Source organism: Dermacentor albipictus, chromosome 4 (genome assembly GCF_038994185.2).
Source record: "Dermacentor albipictus isolate Rhodes 1998 colony chromosome 4, USDA_Dalb.pri_finalv2, whole genome shotgun sequence".
Taxonomy (NCBI): Eukaryota; Metazoa; Arthropoda; class Arachnida; order Ixodida; family Ixodidae; genus Dermacentor; species Dermacentor albipictus.
This window is the reverse complement of record NC_091824.1, coordinates 70,366,087-70,380,579: the sequence shown is the minus strand read 5'-3', so window position 1 is coordinate 70,380,579 and position 14,493 is coordinate 70,366,087. Positions and strand designations below refer to the sequence as shown.

The 14,493-nt window shown below is 48.6% G+C and overlaps 1 protein-coding gene across 1 annotated transcript in view; it reads left to right on the top strand.

The window, feature by feature from the left end:
- LOC135902057 (cell adhesion molecule Dscam1-like) overlaps window positions 1-14,493 on the top strand; it is a 177,872-nt gene that overhangs the window by 134,745 nt on the left and 28,634 nt on the right. Inside the window, exons 23-24 of the mRNA XM_070537959.1 lie at window positions 8,624-8,795; window positions 10,499-10,613. Of these exons, the coding sequence (XP_070394060.1) occupies window positions 8,624-8,795; window positions 10,499-10,613 (287 nt within the window). The remainder of the gene's footprint in view (window positions 1-8,623; window positions 8,796-10,498; window positions 10,614-14,493) is intronic.

Sequence of the window (14,493 nt, the reverse complement as noted above, 5' to 3'; positions counted from 1 at the left end):
GGGGTGAGCGGGCGGGAGGGCTGATTTACATGCAGCTATCTATGCGAGTGTGGAGCGGCGAATGATTTCCTTTCTTGATAGTCACGTGAACTCTGGGTGTTGCGGGAAGAGCGGTAGCGGATATATTGTCATCCGCGCAGCTCCCTACAACATCATCGGATCTCGAGCTAACCGCGATACCAAAAGAAATGCGCTGCAGGGCGCGTCGCAACGAGAACAGAGAGACAGTCTGTATACGGTACTCTATCATCGGCGATAGTTGCACGCAACTCAATCGGCCACTACAGTATGAAATCAGTAAGCACTTTTCTTTTTATGCGAAGCATATTACTAGAGCTCAACCCAGCTCCTCAGGCGCGGCGGTGTCGCCTTCAATACCACGTGACACCGTGACGTCACGACAGAAGAGAAACGGGGCTCCAACTCGCGCCGTCGCTCGTGGCGTCGCCTTCAAGGCTGACCACGTGACACCGTGACGTCACGACAGAGGAGAAACGGGGCTCCAACTCGCGCCGTCGCTCGCGGCGTCGCGGCGGTAGCTGCGCTTGCCTCTGCTAGACACTCACGAGGTGAGATGCCTCCTGGAGACAGAGCTGCTCGTTGGAATGAGAAGCGAAGGTTGCGGCGTGCTACAGAGACTCTTTCTAGGTGGCTTTGCTACGGCGCAGCGACTACGCGCCCCGCATCGGACGCGGTGAGCGTCGAGCAACGCAGCGTTCGGCGCGACAACGAAATGTGCGCCTGAGCAAGCGCCGCACGCCTGAGCCGACGCCGACGACACCGGCTTTTCTGCGACACGAGCTCCTTAACGCTGTCGCGTTAAAATAAAGGCTAGTATGCTTCGCATCGTGGGCTTGACCTTAGCTAAGCCACAGCCAGTTTTTTCATGTCACTCTCCCCCCCAAACGGCCTAGCGATGTTCCGTTGCTCCAGAAAATGCGCGGTGGCAATTGGCGCTTCAAGGAATGGTTGAGATCGTGCAGATGACATTTTGAGGCGCCTATGCGTTGTTCCAAAGAGCCAGATTGCGCGCGTTGTCCTTCGTTCAAGAGCTCCATTTATTTATCCCAAGCTAATAGGCTTGTCTTCAAGACAGGATGGCTTCGAATCCACAATATATTGGTGTGAACACATAGCTATAGTTAACAAATATGACTTTTAGATGGGATGCTGGTTAATGGCGTACAGCGTAACGCCTTGAGCGGGGATCATTCGTTAAAATGGGCGGGTGCTTTTAAAAGCTGAACGCTGCAGATTTCATCCTCCTCTTTTAGAGTTGCGTTACGGGGAATGCACTTCCTATATTGTATGCCGCCCAAACCTTCGCACAGTGATCTTCATGAAAATCCGTACAATAAAAAAAATAATTATAAATAAATAAAATGTTCCTATCTCACACTGTTTCGGTCCTCTTCAATAAAAAAGACGGCTCATTTGGGCAACATATTACAGAATCACAGCCCAATTTCCAGCAGAGGGGCATGTTTCACTCAAATGGCTGCATTAGGAATTTCAGTTCTGTAAGCTCTGTAACTAACCCACGCACTTTAATATGGTGTCCGCACCTACAACGCTTTCGAGTAGTCGTAATTATTTTAGCAAACGCCGTGCTTCGCCCACACGCCTTCAAGTTCGCGTGCACATCAGCCATTATGTTCCCCTATGTTCACCAAATTTTATCTAGGCGACTCTCACGATTTTTCCAATACAGCTAGCGAAATTCTGCACCGCTTCTTAAAACGCACTTATCACGCTTTCGAGCACTTGCCTGAGGAAATTTTTTCGCAAGGTGAATTGCCGCTCTTGAAACTTTGCTAACGCATCACGCATAAGATTTTTCTTATCCCCTCCAATTTGCAACTTTGTTACACGTTGAGCTCTTTCAAGACAACAGAAAAACCTACGCAGTTCGTAAAATACGATTTTAATGCGCTGGAACGCTCGCATAAGCAATTCAACAAAGGCCTTGAATAAAATACACAGTTTAAATTTTCTTTTTCTTTCATCAACCACAACACGATTCTTATTTCAACGAAATATAAGCAGCGTGTCCTGCTTAGTTCACTCAGGAATGCTAGAGAGCATACGTGAATCGCATGACCCCCCCCCCCTCCCCCGAAAAAAAAATAGGAAGAAGGAGAAAACGAGTAAACAGCAAACGTTTCCTAAGACTGTAATAAACTACATCCTTCAAACTTGCCGCGTCATCCATTACGCGGCCCCTGTTATCTTGAAATGTAAAATGGCTGCCACCTCTGGTTCTGCCAGGGGAGCGGGAAAAACTTTCTAATCGCTTTACATAACGCCTCTAAGTGGGCATAAATTGAAGGTTTCTTTATTTAGCACCCAATTACTACAACAAAAACTTAAAGATTTGCCGGCGCATCACTCCTGACGTGCTGCCTACTTCCCCTAAATCTAAACTGGGTGAATAGCGTCGTTCTCTCAGGACACCGTATAAAAATGCATCTGACATTTTCGAACGCATCCCTGCAAAATTACCACAGATCACTTTTTGCGCAGAACCACAGTTGTACAGCGTTTACCACTTTAAGGTAAACGAAACAGCGTCAAAGTAAAGGTGTGCATACATGAACACGGCAGAGAAATGCTTATAAACATGAGCAATACGACAACGTCTCATAAGACATCGTACCTCGCGCTGCCAATTTCCTCATTCTTATTGGTGGTCAGCATAGCGGTATGATCAAAGCAGTCTACCGACGAAGCGTCGAGGAAGAACTGCTTTGAGCGACAAAGCAAACAGCGCGACAACGGCCTCTCGGACCCGTTTGCAAACGAACACTGAAAGCTACTTGAAGAGCGGTCAGCGAACACTAACTATTCCAAGGAGAGTTGCGCTTATCTGCTTCGGTTAGCAACCGTTCCCGTTAATTTGTGGATCGCAGTTTGGACTTCGACATCTTCGTAATTGCGAAATGCTACAACACAGACGCACTTCTACCAATCATTTTAAGTGGATCGGTAGCGAAACGTAACTGCATCATTCGTATGTTTGCTAGAGGCACGCGTTGTCAGAGTATCGCGTCGATGGACACCCAACGGAATGCGTTCTTATCGCTGTAAAAGTGCGCATCGCAGTGCAAGCAGACGTGGCAGTCGTTGCAGCAGTGATGAGCACGCCAATCTGCGGGCTGCGCCGACGCAGGCACGCTGCACCGCAACACACAGAATGAGCGTTGACGCGACAGTGGGGTGCATTTAGCTGTTGGGCGTGCATCTTACCTCGGAAAATGCCAGAGCCAACGAGATACATCGTATGAAACTCCACGAAAGAAGCTGTCGGATCCGTCTAACGTACCTGAAGAAAAGATGAAAGGAGACGTTGGACGTTTCCCTTCAAAGAATGTGGTGACTTCCTTAGCCTGGAATGTCAAATCTTCCTTTTATTTCAATAGATTCACTCACCTTTCTTTTTTTTGCGTAATGCACCAAGCAGTCAGCGTAAACTTATGCTAATTTCTCATGCGCGCGTTTTGTCGTACCGCGTGATAGGACGCAGAGCAGAACGTCATCGTGGCTCAGCGAGCATAATGAAATATTGTCGGCTTTAAATCAATATAATTATTAAGGACATTACCTGTTGTAGGAGCATGTCATGAACCGTATGTCGTAGTCAAGCCTCTTTCAGTCAAGCCTCTGTCAAGTCAAGACAATCACTGGTGATAGTTTCTGCACAATTAAGTGCCTTTAAATTTAAGTTTTGTTTAGTGTCTCTCGCACTTCTGATGAGCAAAAGAATCGCACATACATATTTGCATTAACCAAGCTCTGATCGTTCGCGCATCAATGGTCACAAGGAAATCGACCACATGATTCCACGAAGGCAACATATATTGCAAAGATAAAAAAAGGAGGAAAAGTGGTATTTGTGAAGTTCGTTTAGATTGTAGGCACTTTGTTCGTAACAGCGTTTAAAATATGGAGGGTAATTTATTAGTTCAGCTACACTGCCTTTTAGGTGAGTTAGTTGGGCATATAGTGCGAGTTTTCTATCGCTAATAAAGCGCTGACGAAAGCAAGGCACAAAAAAGGCGTTTTGTTTGTCTTCTTCGCTGTTTGCTGTTTCTTAGTAGCGAGAGAAATTTCACATCGTAAAATGCGAGTGTTTATTTGTGGGATTCCCGGGTTTAACTTGAAAGGTGCGCGACTGTAACGACTACTTACAATAATACCTTTATTACGACGAGCAGCCGCGGTGGTGACTCGGAGACTACATGGCGCACACCTGCTGAGCTTGAGGGTTCTATTGCATGCCGCAGCGACCACATTTTGAAGGGGGCGGAGTGCAAGAACGCTGATGCACTGTGCTTTGGGTGCGCGTCAAAGAACCACAGGCGGTAAAAGTGTATCCGACGCACCTCGCTTAAGGAGTCTTCCATATGCCACTGTGCAGATTAGGGATCATAAACCCCGCCAATTTAATTTTACTTTAGGGAAGGTACTGCGGTGAGCCCCGAGTTGCTATTCCGGACAACGTCAGATTCCGCCATATATTGGCAAATTCGCCATATTGTCTGCTTTCATTGGCCCGCAGGGCTGCTACGGCCTCTCTGATTGGCTCGTGACGCCACCATCACAGAAGTTGACAATATGGCGGAATTTAACAACGCACCAAAATAGTACCTCCCCCTTCCTCCCCCGGTATGTTTGATGGTCGACGAGTGCGACTTGGTACGGAGTGCGACGTCGTTCTTTCACTTCAAAGCTTCTGAGTTCAATAAAATGAATTTGACCGTTTCGAAAACGTTTATCGCCCCCATAAAACCGGCGAAACAAGGAGGCTCAATACTGGACTGCTGCGTTCTTTCGGCACGGCTATAGCTTCGCGCATTACATTGCGTCCTTCCATCATGTGAGTTCACACGCCCTCTGCCAGGAACAAAACGCAATAATAATCAGCCGGACTTCGCCTTCCAACGAGACCCCACCCTGCAAGCGAGTGAACCGAGCTGCCGACTCGGCCATTTCTTTCTGGACTCAAGAAATATCGCTCTCATTCGACCTCCGGTATTGAGAAAGTGCTGCGAAGCGCATTTGCAAGGCGTGCTGAAACGAAAATGTCTATAACGCAATATCGCTGTCCTTTTCAGTGCTCGCCGTTTCAACACAGCCATTTGCCCCGAGTTTCCGAGAATGACGTATGGCAGCGTACATATCGAGCTCTGCGAAAGGGCAGGCAGGCAGAAGGGCAGTTGGCCTGATGCAACGTTTCTTTTTGAGAGTCAATTTGTTATCGCGCCAAGGAGACTCGTCACGCTAGTGCCGCTATTTCCCGCCTCCTTTGACAAATAATCAGCGCGTTTCAAACCCCGAAGTCAAAGCCTTGTACGCAGAAAAAAAGAAAGAGAAAGAGAGAGAGAGAGAAAGCCAGATCAAGCAGAGGAGCTTGGTCAGTGAGAGGCGTGGCAAGGCAGTTTCGCTAAGCTCAACTAAAAACGTCACACAGGCGTGCAGCAAACTATCACAGCTTTTGCGCATCTGTGTGTGTGCATGTTTCCTTTACGTCGAAGGCCATAGAAGTGGCCCTCTAAATCTGTTCTTTCTTTTAAACAGAAAGACGTAAATAAATGAGTGCCAACTAAGTCCGGTATCAAAGTTCTTCAAGTTCCCCCCTTTTCTTTTTTTTTTTTTGAGCAACGCGTCTTTGCTAGATCTCGCAACCACTCTCTGTCAAACTCCCTATTTCCCCAGCTTCCAAGCATAGACCACTTATCCACGAAACAGGCAGAGTAGCAGAAGGGACACAAATCGATAAGGCGTTTCTCTAGATTTTGCTCGGGAACTGAAGCGTCAAAACCCGAAAATAAAGGAACAAGACGTTCCCAACAAGTTCACCCAGGGCGAGCCTGAGCTCAGATGTGAGAAGGAATCGCATTGTGTACTAGATACGACGAGGGAAGAAGGAAGAGGCGACAAGTGAAGTCGAACGAAAAGACTCGCCCTGTCTGTTACCCGCAGATGTTTCTTCTTTTTTTTTTTTCCTTCGCACTCTCCTCGCTCGTATGGTACGTTTTCTGCGTCCGTACGCGGTGACAAAGCAAGCTTCGAAGCGTGTCTTATCTGTCTCCGAAGCCAAGATATAAAGAGAGTAACCGTCGTGTTGTTCGAATTTTAGCCTCAATGGGATTGCCCGACTCCGTTGGGATGAATGCGCCGAGATTGGTGGAGGCCAGCAGGCGTCCGGTTCTTCCACGGTCCGCTTAATGCCGTGCCGCTGGCCGCTGCTATGTACCAGCGATCGCGGCTGAACTCTTGAGAGTGTATCGGAAACGACACGTTCTTTCGAAAAGCCGCTTTCTCCTATGAGCTACAATAGTGTGAGAGACTCGATGTGCCATTGTCAATGTCAAGCTCTCTATACTGACGAGGCTGCCGGCTTGGAGGTCAAATCATTCTTTTTTTTTTCACTTACTTTCGACCCTTCTCCGTGATTGTTGGCGGTTCTTAGTATTAGGGCCGAGGACGTTCCGTGGCGCCCCCTAGGCGTTACGTCAGCCCAGCGCTGCGCTGCAAGATCGCGTGCTAGCCTATATCATCTGGGCGTGCACAAATGGCAGTCAAAAGGGAATGACTTCATAGAATTTGAGTTTGGCGGCGTTGATTCTTTCTCCGAAAGGCAGCCTAAATTGGTTTGGTGCAGAAATAACAGCAGCGGAGGCACATCCAGAGATGCACCTGCAGTAGGATGTGTCACTAGAGATGAAAACTGACCATTAAGAAAACTGTCCTGTCTGAACTGTACGCTCCCGCAAGAATAACCGTTCATTTCACGGAGACAGCTTCGGAAGTGTCCGGCTGCACGCATTGACCTGGTAAGAGGCTCGTGCGCAAGGCTAGAAATTCCAGACCAGCGCGCTCGAACTTTTTCTCAAGAAAGCGCAAACTAGTGTAAAAAAAAGGCGCGCCGCAATATTTGCGGAGTGGTATTTAATAAACTCAAGTTCAGGTTCCGTGCCGAATGTGCAGAACTATATGTGCCCGAGTTTTCATGTCGGGATCTCACGACAAGGCCCGAGCGCCAGCTTCCTTTCACGCTATGCAGGTGAAAGCAGTTACTCCGCACAATTGTGTCAACGGTTCGCTAAAATTTCTGACATAAATAACGCCCACGAAAACGTGAACTGGGCATCCAAGCAGTCGCAGCTGGGTAATTGAGCAGCGCTTCGACGGGCATTGAAAGTCAAGAAGTCTCTCACGGGAATTCAAAAATAAGATATGAATAAAGTAAGAAGAGCAAAATATGCGGCAGACCAGGGCGCACGATGGGGTGCCACTGTTCTGCAAGTCAGGTACTGCAAAAAATAAAAAAGAAGTAAATAGAGGGAAAGAAAAGTAAGGAAGTATGCCACCATCGATCGATCACAGCAGACGTGTGTATGAAACGGAACCCAACAAAATTTGTTTACATATGTGTCTACAACACGCGATATATCAGCCCCTTCCTCTCTCAAATATACGCTCGTAGAACTGTAGCGGTTATATCGACTTTTTTTGACCAGTTGTGTTCTCCATATAAGAATACGTTTCACAATACAGGTAACAAAGTGTAAATTCATGTTATGGACTTTCACCACTCTCATCTTCACACTGCTCATCTTGCCTTTCGTATATTAAAGTTAGAAGTATGTCCGCTTGCCTTCGCCCAGTGTCTATATTTTAATGTATCTGATCAGTTTACCTTTTATTTTCATTATTTTATTTTCCTTGAGATACTTTCAGGACCGAAGCATCGGTTAAGTAGTCTTCTTTTCCTTACGAAATTATCGACGTGCAATCCAAGAACTTTCGCTGCTTTCTAATTTGACCTTGTAACTGTAGCCTGTAGTATTTGAATAACAGAAGACCGTTCGCAAAGGTTGACCAGCTGGTCATCTCTCTACCAGCCAGCTTTCACACAGTTTCTCGTTAGCTCTTGCAGAACATTGTCAGTCAAGCCAGCCCGAAAATTGGTTGGCCTATGTCGGTGACGTCTGCGGCAGTCACTGCCAGTTTTGTCAACACGCAGCACGAGCTCCCCGGATCCTAAAGAATCGCGACACCTCCATTTGTCCTTTTAACCATGTCGTTTCTTTTTCTTAGCGCGCGTCTATACGTTTCATTCGCGCGGTTGCATGTATATGTGAACGTCGTTCTTTTTTTACTAATATTATTGTTTGGATTGACAAACCACCTTACGGTATAAGCACCGCCAGGAAGAGAAAGAGAGATAGAAAGGATGCACACATAGAAAGGCAGGGAGGTTAACCAGAGGTAGTTCCGGCTGGCTACCCTGCACGGGGGAGGGGGGAGGAGTAGGGGGATAAAAAGAGAAAATAAACGTTGATAGTTGTCAGTAGAGATGCCAGGTTAGCATCGGCTGACGTAATGTTAGCACTCCTTTGTGCACATATGTGGCTCACGTCCCTCAAACCCCACTCGAGTACTTTACACAGGCAATTTGCCATAGCGTAACGAAAAATATTCGCGATTAGCTCGTGCATTTGCGTTTCTCCCACCTGCTTCGGAGAGCCAGTAATTACTTATACAGCATCGTATAAGAGGCGCCGTCGTGCTTCTCTGAGCAGCCGCAACGGCGTTCCACATTTCGATCCATGCGCAGCAGGCGTCGGGCGGTGTGCCTGCGCGACCGGTGTCCGTGCCATCGTCCCAGTTCTGGCACGAGACCCGCGGCCTGCGCACGGGACAGCGCTACGAGTTCTGGGTCACCGCGTGCACGGGCGCCGGTGAGGGACCGGCTACGCGCATCGTCACCCAGAGTCCAGAAGTGCGGGGTAAGCACGCCTTCTCCCGTTTTTTTTTGCTTATATTCCTTCCTCTCTCCTAGATCTCCTCGTTTCCTATGCACGACTGCAAGGCCAAATGGAGCGCCCCACTACACGCCTCTTGCGGTAGAATAGTTTCGTATATTGAGCCGCATTTTCCCGGGAGTTCTCGTATGCACCTCATTAGAGTATGCACCTAGCTGCCAAGCAGAGGAAACGTGCCAGTAGAATCAGAAAACTAGGGAACGGAATTAATTATGGGGAGTTACCAGCACTTCATTGTTTTGAAGATTTTAGGCCCTAAGGTAAATCTCAAAGCGATGATGCGCTGGCGCGAAGCAGTGGCAGCGATACAAGACGGTATGGGACAACCATGGAGATTTTCACACGTGATACTGTGTGATTGTCTCAAAACTCCGCCTATCATTATCTCGTTTACAAACAGCAGCTACTGATATAGGCCACCCGACTAGTCAGGCAATGCTTTTTGTTCTTTTTTTTTTTGAAGGTGTTAGGAAAGGCAAGCATGTAAGTGTGACCTGTCCGTGTACTTTCTTTCTCGTGTGTGTAACATGCATAAAACGTGGAAGGACCCCTTCTTAACAATTTGGTGATTCTTACGTCATGTTTGCTTCAAATAGTTTCATATTTGTCAGCAACACTGTCATTGTTCGCTCACCAACATTGTGACCTCGTGACCGCTATCATATTTCGAGCAATTATGACGGTTGAACGGCTGGCTGAATATAAGGAAGTAAAATGTGATGCATAGGGTTTCTCGTGTTTGCCAGAAAGAACCTTGAATGCATTATCAATTACTGTAACTTACGAAGAGCGAATGTCATTTCGCGCAATCAATAAGATAAAATTAATTTTCAATTTTTATTCGGTACCACTAGACGTACCATAGTGTTGTTAGTGGACATTTCGCGAAATGCCCATTCACAACATTATTGCTAATCTGTGACATGCTTTGCGTCACCGTGCCGCAAAGCATATCACAAATTAGCAATGACAAAAAAGACATTTATCTTTTACGTTGTATACGCGTCACTTGAACACAGTGTTAATCAGACTCTCACACACATAGACGGTATGCCCATCAAACGATAATCAGCCTCTATGCAAGGCAACTGGACTGCCTCTGTTGCTGATAACTGAATCTGTTGCTTAGACAGACAAACTGTTAACGGTGGAGTTAGGGCGAGGTAAAATAAAAGGCGCCAAGCTTGCGTCGCAGTTGTAAAAAGGGCGGTTTCATTAATGCAGACTGAAAGACAGACCCTAGAGTAAGTTTTGCACAGCACGTGTAGTCCCGACCACTTCAATAAAAGTCGAGTTGTAGCAAGTCGTGGCTGATGGCCTCAAAGCAAGATCGTTTATTAACCGTTTCTGTAAAGAACGTTAAGCCCACACAGACGTCACAGTACAGCAACCTTTCACGTAACCGCGAAAAACTGCTAGTCGTGACTTGTAAAATCGGTGTTGGTACCTCGGGCTTTGCACTCGTCGTGATGGCTCACTGGCCGTGGCGTAGCGATGCTGAGCGCGAGGTCACTGGTTCGATCACCCGCCGTGCTGGCTGCATTTCGATAGGGGGAGGCGGAGGGGTATACACAGGCCCCCATGTACCATGCCTTGGGCGCAAGTTAAATAACCCCCACGTGATCAAATTCAACCGCAGCCTTTCTTATGATTTCTGTGGTTCGCAGCTCCCGCGCGCATAGCGTCGTTCAGCCGGGAGGTGAGCGTGGCCTTGAAGCAAGATCTCGAGCTTCCCTGCAGGACAGCGGGCCAACCGACGCCAGTGAGAGAGTGGCGGACAAGGTGCGTACAACACACATCGCCTAGCGCGAATGCTCGCTCGAGAGTAAACCTTCGCTTGGGCCCTAGCTGTTCAAACACACACACCGAATGCTGAAATTGTCCCATTAGGCGTCTGCTGTACCGATATGCAGAAATCTTGCTGCATTCAAAGGAAAAATACAGATTCAAGTGACTCTTCCGGTGATACAGGCCCTCAATTCCTCTACATAAACATGAAGAAAACCTCAGAGTTTAAAACAAAAGCGAAGCATCAAATTTACAACTCGGTAACTCGCGTTTCCTTTTTTTATTCACTTTGCATTACATTAAGCTTTAATAGGCTGAGTGCTTTTGTTGTTTTTAGAGTTAATGTAACAAGGTAACGCCGCATGTCAGAGGTGTCAGCTGCTCTTCTTCTCCAACATACGTCGGAACTTATTTTCTGAACATGAGCCCTTCCTCAACCCCATTCTGTATGCCAGTCTACCTCAGGTGTTTTCTTTTCTTTCTCTCTCTCTCTCTCTTACTGGGTGCTTTTCGGTCCCTGTCACTCATTCTTGGCGACTTAACACGCGCCTGACTTCTTCAAAGCGACGCACAAGCCAGCACTTTGAACGCGAAGGTGTCAGCAGAATGTGTTCTGTTCTCACATTAGCTGGAGAGCGCGAACGCGGTCCTCATTGAGAAACGGCACCGGCGCCAGAAAGTCCCTTAAAGTTTAAGGGGTTTTACCAGAAAGGACACCGCGCCGCCATCTAGTGTCGCATGACAGTAGCGAAGCGGTGGCTGCTTCCTCCATCCCGCGCGTCCAGTTCGGAATTCTTTGCATTCGGGGTGTGAATCGCAACGAAGCACCAATACAGCATCCCCGACGGTTCATCGATGCCGCAGTCTTTTCATTTCTTCGTTTCTCTCCAAATGACCTCTGTATTTCCCTCAACGGGTCACTGCGGCAGCCTAGACGGCTGTTTCTCCGTACCGTTGCCTCTGGTTATCCTCGTCCTCCTCCTCCTCACTGATCACTAAGAATGCACCTCATTTTCCCCGCGTGCACCTTTTTCTCTCGCACGCCTACGCGCGTAAGCCGCGCACCTTTCTACCAACGTATTTCCGGGCCTCTAAACGACGGCGGGCGCCGGTCATTATACCGGGGAACCTGCCGTAATCACCGCCCCCTCCCTACTCCCTCCGTCTTTCACGCATCTCCGGCTCGAATCCGTTCCGCCCACCTCATAATAATCCGTCTGCTGACCGCGTCTGGGCTCCGTCGTCGTCCTTGCAATCGTTCGGCGAAACAATAGGGGGGAGGAGAAAGGCCTTGCCCTGTCCGTTCCATTTCTGAAGTCCTACGCTCGCTCGCTCGCGCGCGCGTCCATCCTGTGAGAGACGGCCGCTGTCTTCGCCAACGATGAGCGTCCGGCCATTCCGACCGGCCGCAGACAACGAACCGGTGGCAGAGAGAAGCAGGGAAGAGGGAACGCCGCCTTTTCCCCGGTTCTCGGCATTGTCCGATGAGCGCGGCCGGGGCTCACAAAGACGCCCCACGCGCGCGCGCGGGCCAGAGCACTGCGGTAAAAGAGCTCTCGGCTTTGGCGAGGCCCGCGCTGTGTGCTCACCTCGAACGCGACTCTCTCTCCCTACCCCCGGCTGGCGGATTGCCCTTCCGAGCTGGAAGCGAAATCGAGCGCAGACGGCATTTCGCTCCAAATGGGCGGCAGGCCCTGCGGCCCTAACCCCGGCTCCCGCGCGAAACCTGCCCGTATAGTTGCCGGGGTAAAAAACGAGCCGCGGGCGTCTCGGGCAATGAATGCCTTGGCTACGCATCTAGTTCGAGCCTCTCTCTCGCTCTCTCCCTTTTCCTTCAACAGCGTCTCACCGGATTTGCAGAAAGGAAAAGCCTCTGATGCCACCGAATGGCAAGGAAGAAGAATCGAGGGTATTTCGCAGCATGTGCGTCGTTTCCCCGGTCGTTCCCTTTCCCGATCTCGCGCCTCTCCGCGATGTGCACGCTCTCTCTCAAAGGGGGTTCGGGAGCGCGAACCCCTCGCCCCGTGTGCGCTCGCGATAGCGCAGCGCAAGACGAGAAGCGTATATCACCGGCCGTGGCGAAGCAACCTCTGCGGGACCACGCGAGTCTTACGCCAAATTGATCGAGCCGTTTTCGCGGGGAGTCATTAATTATTTCCTTTGATCTGGCGCTTCCGGTGGAATGTGCTGATTAGATCCGTGTTCTTTTCTATTCTTTTTTTTTTGTGATGTTTGTCGCTATATTCGAGAGCGGCCGCGCGAACGTATCCTGCTATGTTTGCAACCGTACGACGGACTGACGAATCATAATTAGGTTACGTTGCTCCCGTCCCGTCTCGAGCCATCAGCTTCGTTTACGTGCCGGGAAAAAAATGTCCTGCTTTGCGCTCCATGGCCGTACTATGCGAAAGAGCTCTTTTTCAAGCGTGAAAAAAAAAATGTATTGTGTGCCGTTCTTTGTCCTTACAATACTCACTCGCGCCTGCCATCACTATGGAGGCAGGCGTCGGGAAAGAAATATTGTTGCAAAACTAAAAAAAAATTAAAGTGTCTGGTAATTTTAACGCAGGGAGAGATATTGCACGACCGTTGTTCGCCCTTTCCTGCATTTCAGCTTTAACTTTACTAAGTTTTATAGTTTTAATCTCAGGAGATTTTAATCTAGCTCGCACTTGCAGGTGAAGCAATCAATTATTCAGATCAAACTTTTGATTCATGACCGTTACCCGATGTTCTTCACTCTCCTTTTACGAAGGATTGGATTTGCCTTGAGCAGTTATTCTAACACCCTTTCTGTCTTTTTCATTCTACTTTATCTTCATTTCTCTCTTTTTTTTTTGGGGGGGGGGGGGGGTAGATAAATTCCTGAGCGTAAACCAGCAACTAAGTAATCAGCTCCCAAACTTACGTCCACAGGAAGCTAGGTCCTCAAAGACGGAAACTCTATGCAGAATACACCCCGCGCCATGGGTGGATCTCAAGGCCCATGACACCACAGTGTCGCCTTCCCGCCAACGCTCTATATTTGTTTATTTTCTAGGCGCTTAGTTTTAGCATGACTAACATTTTAAAATTATTTTACATGGAGCTCGCGATGTACGAAGTATGTCTTTTCTACTTGTACAAAGCGAACAACATCTATATTCCCTATAACAGAACGCAGTATAATGCATCCCCCTTTTCCTCAATGTTTAGCGATGTTTTTGGCGCCTATCCCTTCGGTATATCGTGTCCTGTACTGATGTCCTTTGCAGATTAGAGCAAGGTGGAGCTACAGTATTTGCATGAAGGCTTCCTAAGTAAAGCAGACAACCAACTATAGAGGCTCTAAAACAGCTTAGTTCGGTCCTCCAGACCAGTCCTCCAATTCCATTCCGGCCGTAGTAAAGTAGAAAGGAGAGGAGCGGTGGCACGTGAGGATCCGGAAACACGTGCGAAAGCACGTGTTATCGTCGTGAAGTGCGAGAGGTCTCGCGGAAGCGGAATCCATAGAGATGCGGTTTCTGTGCGTGCATGATTGAGGGGGGTAAGACGCAGTGCAGGTTGCAGGGACGGGTCCAAAACCGCTATCTACAGAGGAGGAGACACCAGCGCAAAGGAAACAGCGCGGAAATCAGTAAATACTTCAATATGCATCAAAAGGGCAGCGTTAATCGCTCAACGCTCAATCTTGTATTTTTTTTTTCAATCGCGCGACTGCAGTCGCAAACCTACTTAACCAATCAGCGGCACAGGAGCAGGACGTCTGCATACGCTGACGCTTATCTTAACGCGGCAGTGGCGGTGCGAACAGACGTGAACAGCACTGGCCGCGAGACGTTTTAGGCGTTGAAAAGGGCAGTTCGGGCTCGCCGGTGTGGACATCGGTCATCGT